The sequence below is a fragment of the Diorhabda carinulata genome, chromosome 11 (genome assembly GCF_026250575.1).
Source record: "Diorhabda carinulata isolate Delta chromosome 11, icDioCari1.1, whole genome shotgun sequence".
Classification (NCBI taxonomy): Eukaryota; Metazoa; Arthropoda; class Insecta; order Coleoptera; family Chrysomelidae; genus Diorhabda; species Diorhabda carinulata.
Genome location: NC_079470.1, coordinates 11,395,881 through 11,409,305, shown reverse-complemented (window position 1 = coordinate 11,409,305; position 13,425 = coordinate 11,395,881). Strand labels below are relative to the sequence as shown.

The window sequence follows — 13,425 nt, the reverse complement described above, 5'->3', positions numbered from 1 at the left end:
TGACGATTTTTTCTTTGTTGTCTATTGGAATTGAACAAGAGGGTTCGAGGAGACCACCGGGTCTATTGAAATTATGAATTTTCATTCGAGAGAGAGAGTTAATTTGTAAAATGAAAAGTTATTGAGGAATAGCAAAGTTTCCATAAATAAAGAAATAAGATTGAGAATTGATATCATTTCCAAGAAATTCATTTTATGGAAAGATTTGTTTGTGAGCTCTACTGCTCACGGCTTTTTTTCCATAAAATAATAATGTATGAAGGGTGTTGTTGATTTTGTAATTGGAATAACTGGTCTTTGATAATAACAAACTTTTTTTTTTTTAGGCAATTATTGATATATATACCTAATGATTTATATCTGTTATTTCTATAATAAGAATGTGTTTACAAGATGTAATGTTTACGCCTAATCAACGCACGACTCACAACAATCGTTTGTACGAATACTTTCTCTTTGTGACTACATAACGTAGCCATCAGTGTAATTACTCAAAAAATTTGGTTATTCTCTTTAAATAATTACTTATAGTACGTTTATAAAAAAAAACTTATGAGGAAATAATTCTCCAGTGTAGTTAACTAACTGCTGGATCAGTTGATCATAAAAGGTACACCAAGAAATAAGAATTCTTCGATTGATAGTGCTAGAAGGATTTTTAATAATTTTTGGAGGGTAAAATTTGACGTTTCGACTTTTCTTCAAGTCTTCATCAAAATGTTATATATAAAAAAACTAATTTTAAAACAGAAAAGACCTAAAATCAAGAACATTTAGATGCATCTAGAAATCAGAAATTAAAGAAATTCACCTTGATATTTATGTGTAAGGAAATTTAATAAACATCGGCAACGTTGTTGGACTACCGTGGGAACGCTCCGAAGTCGTGTGTAAGTAGTTAACGTGAAAATAACGTCACGAAGAAATAATGGAAACGCGACCTTAAACGTACACCGTGTAAAGCTCACTAAAGTTAATATTAATTATTGTTGAAGAAGTAGAATCACCTGAGGAATACTTTATGAGGTTTTTCGGCCCCATTTTTATTTCCAAATGTATTTTAAATTGTTCAGACGGTTTAATAATAAGGTGTATATGATAAGTTTTGTTATACAGTTCCGTCTCAAAATTTATATATTTAAAACTATTCCAGTTTTCGGAAACTATGATCACCGATCAGATAGATCAACTATCAGATGCAGATTTTTAATTTCTTAAGTTTCCGTTCTACTTTAGGTGGAAAATTCAAATTTATAACCTTCAACAATGGATTTAACAACAAAGTTCAATACCAGAAAGCTTTCAATGTATTTGAGGCTGGAACATACAAGGAAAACTCCAGAGGAACAGCCCACACCTGTATAGGTATATAAGTGAATTAGAAGGAAACGAAATACTCATCTATGAGACATTTATGTTGATGATGTACTTCATTTACTTAAACATACAAATTCATTTACAGGAACCACACGTTTCAGCTCGCTAACAAACCCTGTACATTATTTACTTAAACGCTAAGTCTAGGGATCGCCTGCACTCTATGATCTAATTCCTCCACGTCAAAAATAAATCGTTTACAATATTGTACTTTCGGACAGGATTCATATAAACACTAAATATCGTTTTGCAAAACCAAGAGATATGCAGAGGACTCAACTATTATTTCAGAGCCATAAAAATCAACCCAACCCCAAAATTTAGCACTACTCCTAATAGTTATACATCACATCTAGAGGTAGCGAGCAAAAATCCACTTCATTTACTTATAAGCCACGTTCTGTTTAAACGTTTAGGGATCGCTAGCATAACTTACACTTCATTCATTAAACGCCACGTCTGCACTTGATTTAGTTGCAGCGTCGTCTTGTCGATATTGCAGGCGATCGTGTATAATGCAGTTTATATATTAACCTGATTCATCAAAAACAAAACTCGTTCTATATGGTACTTGCCGATCGGATGCATATAAACAATAAATACTGCCATTCAAAACCACGTGATCTAAAGGGTAATCAAATTCTATTTCAAAGTCATACCAATCAACCCAATCCAGAATTTGAAGGCAGTACTGATCACATCTAGGAACCGCAAGCAAAAATTTACTTTATTAACTTACAACCAAGTTCTGTGTAACGTTTAGGGATCGCTAGCATAATTTACACTTCGTTTATTGAACGCCACGTCTAGTGATTGGCTGCATTTGATTTAGTTGCAGCGTCGTCTTGTCGATATTGCAGGCGATCGTGTATAATGCAGTTTATATCTTAGCCTGATTCATCCACATCAAAAACAAAACTCGTTCTATATGGTACTTGCCGATCGGATGCATATAAACAAAAATACTGCCATTCAAAACCATGTGATCAAATTCTATTTCAAAGCCATACCCAATCCAGGATTTGAAGGCAGTACTGATCACATCTAGGAATCGCAAGCAAAAATTCACTTTATTAACTTACAACCAAGTTCTGTGTAACGTTTAGGGATCGCTAGCATAATTTACACTTCGTTTATTGAACGCCACGTCTAGTGATTGGCTGCATTTGATTTAGTTGGAATGTCGCCTCGTCGGTGTTGCAGATTTCCTGCAGGCCACAAGGAATAATGCAATTGCATTCTAGCCGTTTTTATTTTTGCGTAACCTGATTGGTTCCTTCTACGTCAACAACTAGTGTTTTACAATATTGTATTGGTTGATCGGGCCAAATACACTCGGAAGAATTGTAATCAGAAGCCCCCTTTGGAGATCTATTATGGAGCTGTACTGATCAAACTAATTCAAAATTTGAAACTACAGCTAATAGCTGAACGCCATATCTAGGAATCGCTTGCACAAATCTACGGTCAATGGTCGCTCTTAATTTACAGGGATATAGAAATTGTGCCAAACTGACAAGCCTGAAGCATCTGTAAAGTAATGATTCCAGTGGAATGTAAAGTTGGTTTTATGTACAGTAGACATTTACTATCAAATGATTTACTCCGCCATAAAACTTGTTAAAAATACAATTTGTTAAATAAAATAATTAAATAACCTTGAAAATTCCAAATATGTACAACAAGTGATGTTAATTTTTTTAACCTTATATATTAATTAGTTCGGTCACGATGTTTTTAAGTAAATAATCCGATCTTCACGTATACCAGGTTGATCAATAATTGAAAAAATATATCTACAACATTGCGAGATTTTTTTCGTGTATGCTACTAGAATTGGAAAACATCGATTTGAGTGTATCTGAAGACCTTGTTCAATGGAATTATCGATTTAACTTTTGAAACACCTTCAAATCGATAGTTTACGATAAAATTAGATTTAAATGAAAATTTGAAATCGAAATTTAAATAAATATTTGAATTACGTTGCCAGTATATTATTTGTTTAAATATTTGCAAACTTGTTTAAATATGATAGCAAAAAAATTTCGTTCGATATAAAATATTCGGTTTGTTCCAAGTTTTTATGCCAATACAAAAAGTTGAATAAAACAAACAGATTTTTTTAATGTGGAAGTAAAAGCTGACAAACTCACCTAATCCCATGCGCCTTTTAATTTTCTTTAGGACCTTCATTTTTCCTTTCAGCGGTGAAAATTTATTTTCTCCCTTAGTTTCAACACTTTTGCAGTTGCAAGCTTTGTTTTCTTGTATCCCCATCAGTCACAAAACACAAAAGTTTTTATTCAAAAACACACACGAAATGTCGAAAACAGTCCTTTATCCATAGGAAGAAAATTTGAACGACTAGAAATAACTAAAATTTGTGCAGATACACAACACTAACCCTACCTGAATGAGTTTTCAACTGAACAAAACTCGGCTGCGACAGTGAGAAAAGTATACGGTAGAAGAAGCGGTGGGGGTAACGTAGCATCTGCAGCCACGAGTCGTTAGCCAATGGGAATCGAGGCGCACGCCGTATGCTTTTCAACAGCAGCCGCCTTTAGCAGATGTGACACCCTATCTTACCTGGTATTATTTGAATTAAAGTTATTTACCTGTTGTTGAAATTGTTGCTTGAGTTTAGGGCGATTCGGATACGAGGATGTAAACAAAGTAGCCGACGAGGTCAACCAAACGATACCCATCGCGAAGGGTCACTGATATTTCAATATCATCAATGTTCTTCACTTTTTTTATTGAATAATCATACAAAAACAAACCCTCAATAGCACAACGTTCAGCAAGACTTTGGTAAAAATTGCAGCACTGCATTTTCAACATCTCCTTTGAATTTTAATTTTTCCCAGGCAAGAATTTCGCCATGGATGTGAATAATTTGTAATCTAACGGTGCAAGACCGGCACTAAATGCTGGATGTGACAGGTATTGAATACCACGTGTAGTTCATGGTTTTTTGGGATTGTAGGGGAATTTTTCTGATACATTTTTTACACGGACGTTAGACCATCAAACGCAAACTACTACTGCTGTATCTGGGATCAAGTGAAGTTCCAGTATCGACGCAAACACGAAAAATTGTCCCATCTGCGAAGTATTGCTTCTTCACGACAAAAGTCACGCGCCATAGTCACGCGCCATACAATATATGTCGCTAGTGGAAATTGACTGGAAAACAGTCATTACAGAACAAATTTATCGCTATCTTTGCATCTTTCAAAAAAGCACGTCGAAGCAAGAAATTTAAGTAAAAATATTCCTATGTACCTGGTTAGCTACCAGTCCGATTTCATTTTACAAGATCGGCAAACAAATGATGGCAACGTTGGAAATATATAATAAAAGAAAATCTATATAGAACTCATCTGTTGACCTAAGCAGTGTTTGAACCCATTGCGGCTTGTTTGTTACTCCAACTGTTTTAGTGAAATCGGGTTTGTTGTATCTTAACATATTGTTACTAACTCGTCCACGACATAGGTCGCGAAGCCGATCCTATTCGGTTATAATGGAATTCTAACATTTGGCGAATTAGCGTCACCTCTGACGCTTTTTATTTATTTGTTTGTCTGTTTATTTTCTAAAATTTTTGGGAAATTCGTTTTCGGTATATAGAGGAGTTTGTTTAGCGGAGTTAGTTAGTTAAAGTCATAAAGAATGGAGCGATAGTTTAGTTAAGTTTAGGGTTGATGTTTATCTAAATAAATGAATTAAGTAAAAGACAGTGTTTATAAATTCACCCCACCGTTAGAAATAGTATAAATAAATAAGAAAAACGTTACAATTGATCTTGCAACATTATCATCAAGTTTTGTTTTTTAAAAAAGTGTCGAGGGACCTCACGAAGTATTTATATTAACTATTTGAAAGTAGAAATGAGTCAGTTAAGAGCTATAGGGATGTTCTTTGACCTCTAAAACAGATGAAAATGTTCTTGGTCTTCTAATATGGCTAAGGGTAGTACTTTTGAGGAGATTAATTCGAAGTTTATGCTACCTTTTTAAATTTATTTCTAATAAACGTTGTTTCGATCATATATCGTGAATGTGGAAACAAGCAGCTTTATAGATCGCATTTAATGGGATCAGAAGTTCTAACCATAATATAATGGATAATAGTATGTATAATGAGACCGGATATTGTCAAAGACAGCAAGAAATACGTAAAAATAATAATCAATGTAATTAGTAGGACAGTAATTAGAGACAGGATGTCTGACTTAGTCATCTTTTAATTCAATTATTTGATTAGGAAGACAGACTATTATTGTTAATTCATTTCAATTAGTTTAGGTACTGATAGGTCTATGGTGGTAATAAGCAACAATCATAATAACCATGTGGGTAGTTTATGATTAAATAAAAAATATTTGGAAAAAAAAGTTTGTATAATTATAAGGTATGATATATTTCATATTTCAAACCATTATATATCCAAATAGAATCGTTCATCATCTGATATTGCATTTCTAGTTGCATTTGCAACCTTTTTATTCGTTAGATTAAGGGCATAGAGGAGCGCCCGTGGCCTGGTTCCAGAAACGGTGCTAGAAAGTTTTATCCAAGCACAGTTCAGTAGCCATCATCCGCAGTTGTATCAGTTGGAACATGTGTTTGTCATGAAGGCTTACTTTTAGAAGGGATGTTCTTTGATATCATCCCAAGGTCCTTTCGAACTAATAACTCGAGCCTTTTGGCGCATTAGATCATCTGAAATCATTGGAGGAGTGAGAGCTTGAATATCTAAATTTTCTTTAAAAGAAAATAACACTTGTGCAGAAATTACCAGAGGGTGACCACAAGTATCGGAGGAACGCGAAGGTTCTACCGGATATCGTTCCTAAGAACGCTGTTGTTGTTTTTAACTATTTCCGTTTGAATTGATTAGTGAATAAACAAAGTACGAGCTACTGTGTCGTGTGCTATTTCTTCAGTTGAAATTATTGGTCCCACGGCTAGATGAGTTGGATTTGGGTGATATTTCAAACCACCAACAAGTTCTTGAAATGACACACACCACAACAGCATCGATAGTTGTTTTCAGGAAGCAACCTCCAGAAAGCCTCAACTTAATCAGGTAGTTGCAAATCAGATTTGTACGATTTTTTTTCTATAGGTCTTTTTCAAGTCCAGTGTTTATTTGAACTGCATTCGAAAAGAAATTGCCAGCACAACGCTATTAACATGTTTTGCTCTTCAAAACTGGGTGCGCTTTAACTGGTGACGATTTTTTATACGTTGAGGTAAGGATGCGCAAACTGGGGACGGGAATAATTCAGGTAAACGAAAAGGTAGTCCGAGTACATAATACAAATCGTGACGGATTTGTATATATATATAATTGAAAAATCCAAAAATTAAAACCTAATATTTCTAAATCCTTCAGGTTAGGTTAACTAACCTAAATTCCCCATTTTATAAATAAAATATCTTCTATAAACTGACTAAAATTTGTGTTTGACATGGTTGGCACTTTTAAATACTGTCCAAAGTACTTTTAGTTACGTTTTGATATTTTTTACTGAAATACAATGTAAATACATATTTTATTTTTGTTTTTCATTTCATAATAATAATCCCGAGCTGCATAATCTTCCGTCACGAGTTGTCTAATCTTCATGACAACCACCATCACGAGTTGGTACATTGTAACAGAAGAAAATCACGAGTTGTCGCACGCCTTCAAAACTATGTAGAACAAAACTTTAGGTGCGTACCTACACTATAAAAAAACACGAAAATTCAGAAATGCTGTCAAATTTATACATGATACGATACTTTTCGTAAATAGTTTAAATTGTTATGAACAAATGCCAACTTCATTAGATTGAATTTGAAACAAGGTAATTTGAAACTTATTTTCGATCTCATTAATTCTGTATAAATGACTTTGTTGTTTCTAAGACCCTTTTTACATATCGATTTTCAATATAAGTTTAAGTGCACCCGCATATGTCGTTTTTGTCTGTGGTCTTCACCTGTTGTCTGTTGCCAACGACATACTGAAACCATTGCTTTGGCTCGAGGAGATGCTGCAACTCGAAGCCCATTATTTCTGACTTCTTGGTGGCAGGTGCGAGAAGGGAGGACTGCCCATCATATGTCCACGTCGATTTAGTTATTAATTTCCTGTACAATTGCCATTGCGAAATCAATAGATATTAAAATAATTAGTCCTTCCACTTTCTCAAATGAAACAGTTATTATTAAATTAAAGAAAAACTTCACTTAATCTTATATACAATTATCGATTATATTGTTTCTCAAAAAATTTGTGATTTAATAGTAATAATTAATAAAAATACGAGGGGTGATCAAAAAAGGATTAGCAGACATCATCACAAATTGTATTTAGGTAGTTATTGGAACGCAGAACCAACTTTTTTAACCCGTTTTGGTATTCATGGATGCGGTAGATTGATAAATATCCATGTCTGTTGCATTTTCCAGCCGACACAAGTCAAAATAAACAAATTCAAATATTAGGTACGTAGAAGAAGATGATCCATTGTCATACTGAAGTTACCGTCTTCAGAAACCGAAGGTAATCTTCTATCTTTCAGTTTATGAAGACGATAACTTGATCGCGCGTCAGATAGTGTAATTGTAAGTGTTGGTGTAAACAGTGTGTTCAGTATGAATATCACCAACGGCCTTCTCATTGATTCTTCATCATACATCTCTTGATGATAGTAAACTTATTCAAATATAATTATGGAAAGTAGTCGTACTTGAAAATCATCCCTCCAAACAGTTTTGATTTGAATTTGAACAATTTTTTTTCAATAAATACTTAAAAAAATTAAATATGAAAAGCTACTGACGATAATTCAGCGATTAAAGTAAAATATCTATAATTTCTCCTAAAAAACTCTTTTACAAATTTCATTTGTTTATTATAATACTTTTTATTAAATTTTAAATAAACAAATTGGAAGTCATTGAGTCGTAGCTGTACGAGAGTCGATTTTTTTTAGTAATACGCGTTGGATTTATTATACCAATGAAAGACTAAAAAAGTAGTGAAACCAGAAATAGGGGAATATCAAAATGGTTTCAGACACGGAAAATCAACCGTAAGCGCAAGAGAAGCTCAGCATCCAAATTAAGAGTCTAGCAAAATTCGTGGACCACCGAAAGTTAAAGTATACAGGACTTTTGAATTATGAAATTAAGAATATATTAGTAAATGTGGATGTAGTAAATACAATTAATGCTAAAAGAACACAATGGTACGGATAAATTGAAAGAATGGAAAAACGGCAAGGTACAAGGAAAATTACAGAATAAAGACCAAACGAGAAAAGATTACCAGGTAGACCAAAAAATCGATGTGAAGATCAGATTGTACAAGATATGCGAAGAAAGAAATGGGGAAAAATAGTCGATGCTTTAAAAACATGGCCACCCACGAAAACAAAAGGTCAAAAGAGCTTAACCCGAGCGACTACAATTCTAAAAATTATGTATAACCATCTTCTTCTTCTTGAACGTATTGTAGGCCTTAGGCCTGTAGTTTCCAACTTTTCATCCTTGAAATGTTGATGTCCATACATCCATCCATCTTTTTGGAGGTCTTCTTAAAGGTCGACGTGTCCCTGGTTCACCATCTAATGCGATCTTTGCTAATCTTTCTCTGGTCATCCTGTCCACGGGTTCGTTCCAAGCTGTTCTACGTTTACGTCCCCATCTGATTATGTCTTCCACCTCACATTCGTGTCTTATGTCTTTCTGTCTCTTAGTGTGTATCCGCGTATGTATTTTCATTTCTGTTATTCGAATGATATTTTTGGTTTTTTCGTTGTCAACATGGGTCTAACGCAGGTTTTGTATATTTCAACTTTTGCCTTATTCCATATAATGTCCCGGTGTGCGCCTGATATTCGGCTGGTTTTGTTTGCTTGTCCTTTTACTTCTTTTATTCTGTTCTGGTCTGCGCTGATTTGTGTGCCTAGGTAGTCAAATGACATTACCAGTTTGCACCTTATTGGTGCAATTGGTGGTTCTTTAGAGATGACAAGGGCTTAGTTTTTGCGGTGGATACTTGCATGTTAAAGGTTTTAGCTTTCACGTGGAATGAATATAGGAGCTGCTGTAAGTCGTCTTCGCAGGTTTTGGTTAACTAATATGTGTTATAGTTTAAATTTCTTAAGATGTCTATTTTGGTTTTCGGAAAATCTTACAATTTCAATAGTTCTGAATCGTCGGGTAATTTTCTTTATTAGACTTTGTGGAAACAGAATTCAGATACATTATGTATTTTTCAGTTTTTAATTATTAGAAATATGGTCAAAATAAGAATTAGGACCTGGGAAGCATGAGGCAAAGTTAAAAATGAAGAATCCCTTGAAATAGATGGTATAAATATTGAGGAAAATAAAATAATAAACGGCGAGTTAAAATTTGGAAAAAACACGTTTCTGTAGTAGAATGTTGTCGAATTCTATGAAATTATCAAAGGAATTCATAAATTTTCAAAATTTACACCAACACCAAGTTATTTACCACCAGCAATAATTCTCTAAATAAGAAAATTGTCACGTATATCGTATAAACACCTTGAAATCATAATAAGTTTCTAGAAACTTTGACAAAACTTTAAAATTTTTGTTGAAAACTGTAAATTCTTCAAATCACCTGAATACCAGATGTGTTTTTATTGTCAAATTTGTTTTTAAAATGAAAAAGTTCCCACAAATATTCACTATTAAAAGTTTCGTGGATTACGGAGGGTATCTGATAAGTTTCACTTAATTCTTCTCTTTTTTTAGATACCATTTGAAATGTTATTTTCAATGGTTTTGGTCATTAAATCAATAATTCAATTCTTGTATTTGATGAATACAAGTTGCCTATCTTTGGCGAGAAAGGAAACTAAAGCAAAACTAGAAATTTGCTCCACAAGACTAAGGAAATAATATGATGAAATCACCAAGAGTTTTGTGGGATCCACGAAACAAAGCGTTGTCTTAACTAGCACAGACTTTGAGCTAAGTTATACCCAAGTTTCAACTCTTTGAGCTTTTTCGTTGCCTCATCAGCTTACCAATTGAGGTAAGCTGAAGAGCACAATGACACAATAAGATATCGATGAGAGAGATATGCAAATTATGTTTGTAAGTCGTGCGTTGATGTGGAGTAAATAAAACTGTCAAAACTTGTTTCCTGATATACAAATTTTGTGCCTTATCTTTTTGACCAATATGAAGCGTTGTCTTCAACTGGCACAGACTTCAAGAGAGGTTCGAAATTAATTATTTCAACAACTATTAAACTATTTAAAAAAAATTGAAATCTCAAAATAAAATTTGAAAAAACTAAAAAAGCAACGGGACCTGACGATATTCCATTAGAACTACATCAAATACAGTTAAACTTTGATTAGAATCGGTATTTATAACCATTCAAAAAATAAACAACAAGCCAGGAGATAATGATCACAAATTGATAAGTCTGATGAGCCTCAAACTAAAAGTGTTTCTTAACATCTTAAAATCTCGAATAAGAAACAAATTATTCCAGCGAGACGTAAACTTTGGCAAATACAAAATTTGCTATGTACAGGGTTTGTCCGGAAAGTAATAGGACTGAGTCGATTTAAAAAAATTTATTGAGCCAATCGTTACAATTCTTTAAAAACTTTCAAAATAGGCTCCTTCTGCGTCGATGCAGCGCTGCCAGCGCGATTTCTAAGCATTGAAGGCGTCACGGAAGGCATTCTCCGGAATAGCCTTGAGAGCCGCGGTGCATGCTGCTTGGATCCCCTCTGTCGTCTCGAAATGCTTGCCTTTCATCGGCCTTTTCAGGCGAGGAAACAAAAAAAAGTCCGGGGGGCCACATCTGGGCTGTAGGGGGGCTGCAGAAGCGTTGGAATGCCGGCCTTAGTCAGGTCGTCAGTGAGCACTTTTGGGACCATCTTCGCGCACACCTTGCGCATGTTCAAATGCTCCGTCACAATGTCATGAACCACAGATTTTGGTAATATCTGGGCAATCAAACGAATACTTAGTCGACGGTCTGTGTTTAAAACTTTGCGCACACGAGTCACATTGTCGGTGTTTGTCGAAGTCGAAGGTCTTTCAGCACGGTCTTCATCGGCGACCTCTTCCCGGTCCTCCAAAAAGGCCTGGTGCCACCGAAACACACCACTTCTTGCTAAAGCAACATCTGGGTAAGCCTGCTACGTCTCTGTCGCAGATTTACCGAGTTTCACACACAATTTAATCGCGTACCTCTGCTCTAACGAACGCTGCATTTTCGGCTTGCACAACTCACAGAAACACGTCGCGCGAAAATGCCTGTCCTGACTCTCCAGGTGCTCGGAGACAACTGACCAGCCGCTCGTTTGTTAGCTAGGAACGCCCTCTACCGAATCCAGTCGGTGCGCGCACGCTCTGAAGTACAATCGCGGCGGAAGAAAATCAGTCCTATTACTTTCCGGACAAACCCTGTACGTCGATGCGCTTTATTAGAATATGGTAGTGGGGATTAGTACGGTTCCTAAAGCACTACTATGGTATCTGTTAGATAGTGGAGAGCACTGCGTGGGTACCTACTTTCATTGTTTTTACTGGATACCGAGATAGAATATATATTTTATTCGGGGGTACAGAATTTAATACTTTGATTATTTACCATACTAATTCACCTCTTTTATTTTTCATACGAATATTTTCTCATTTTAACCCCGTGCCTCTCGTACGTTTCGTCGAAATTCACTCCCGTATTTGCCAAACATTACTTCGGTTTTGGAAATGCCCTTGGTACCAGTGAAGCAATTTTTGCTTTGAATATTCTCCTCCAAAAGGTTCGCGATCAATTTAATGATGTTTTAGTGTGTTTTATTGATTATCAAAAGGCATTGAATAGAGAAGAGCACGAAAAGATTATAAATATATTGAGAGACACTGGTGATGATGGAAAATGTAATTGAAAACCTGTACTGGCGATAGAAAGCATTCAAGTCCAACGAGGGTGTGTTCCGTTCCCGCTGTTGCTTATTAACCAATTTAAATTAGGGGTCAAAATTAACGGTGAATTGGGTCTTTAAAGGTCTCTAAAATGGGATTGAATATATATGTTGCTAAGACGAAGTTTTCGGTCTTCAGTCTCCAGCCATACCTCTACACTACACGCAAATAGGAAAAACGTTGAGAGGGTCTCAAATTTGGAATCCTACATTAGATGCAGTATTGAATTAGCCAGTGCAACATCACTGAAGATGAGATCAGTATTTTGTAACGGCAGTCTGAACTGAAAACTAAGACGAAGAATTGAATTAAATTTTCGTTTTTGGTCTGTGCTGTTGTACGATGTTGAAGTCTAATCACAATCAAATCAAGTCTTAAATAGAGCAAATGCAGCAACTTTTGACAACAGTTAAATACAGAAAACCTGCATACTTGTTGTGGAGAAAAGTAGGGATCAGCTCGACAATGTGATTGTCAACGTCAGGGGAATTTTCATAATTCATCTCATTACGGGTATTTTTGAATGTAATGCATTGAGACGCTAATCATAATTTTTATCTGTTAACTAGACTATCAAGATTGCATTATACTGATAATAATCTATGACTGTATGTTATGGGAATATCGTTTGAATTCACATATAGAAAGCAATATATGAAACAACTTCAATCTTTGCATATAAACCATATAAAGAATATCCGCTTGTTAAATCTCTCAGGAAAATGTTAATTAGAATTTAGATTTAATATGATTATACATTTATAACATGATCACGTATTTTCCGTAAACTTATTTAAATAAGATAATGAACTGTTCTTATATAAGTCGATATCTAGTTAAATGTTACTGTTTTTATATTATTATAAATAATATTAACATAACCTCACTGTTTAATATAGTCTATTTTTCTTAATGAGAGAGTATTAAAATAATAAAGCATTCGTTATCCAGTATCACTTCTTTTAGAGAAAGGTAAAATATTTTTTAAAGTTGTAGTTTCGTATTAAATAACATTTGTATAAATATGCCGGATGCACATTTATATCTTCACTTAA

General features: G+C 34.6%; 1 protein-coding gene across 3 annotated transcripts in view; it reads right to left on the bottom strand.

Moving 5' to 3' along the window:
- Positions 1-13,425, bottom strand: part of LOC130899668 (protein neuralized) — an 80,264-nt gene that overhangs the window by 27,143 nt on the left and 39,696 nt on the right. The window contains exon 1 of one of the 3 annotated variants that reach the window (XM_057809783.1): positions 3,534-3,981. The exons of the other annotated variants lie outside the window; for them this stretch is intronic. Within the exon in view, the coding sequence (XP_057665766.1) occupies positions 3,534-3,657 (124 nt within the window). The 5' untranslated portion in view covers positions 3,658-3,981. Of the gene's footprint in view, positions 1-3,533; positions 3,982-13,425 lie in introns of those variants that run through there. 3 annotated transcript variants of the gene reach the window in all.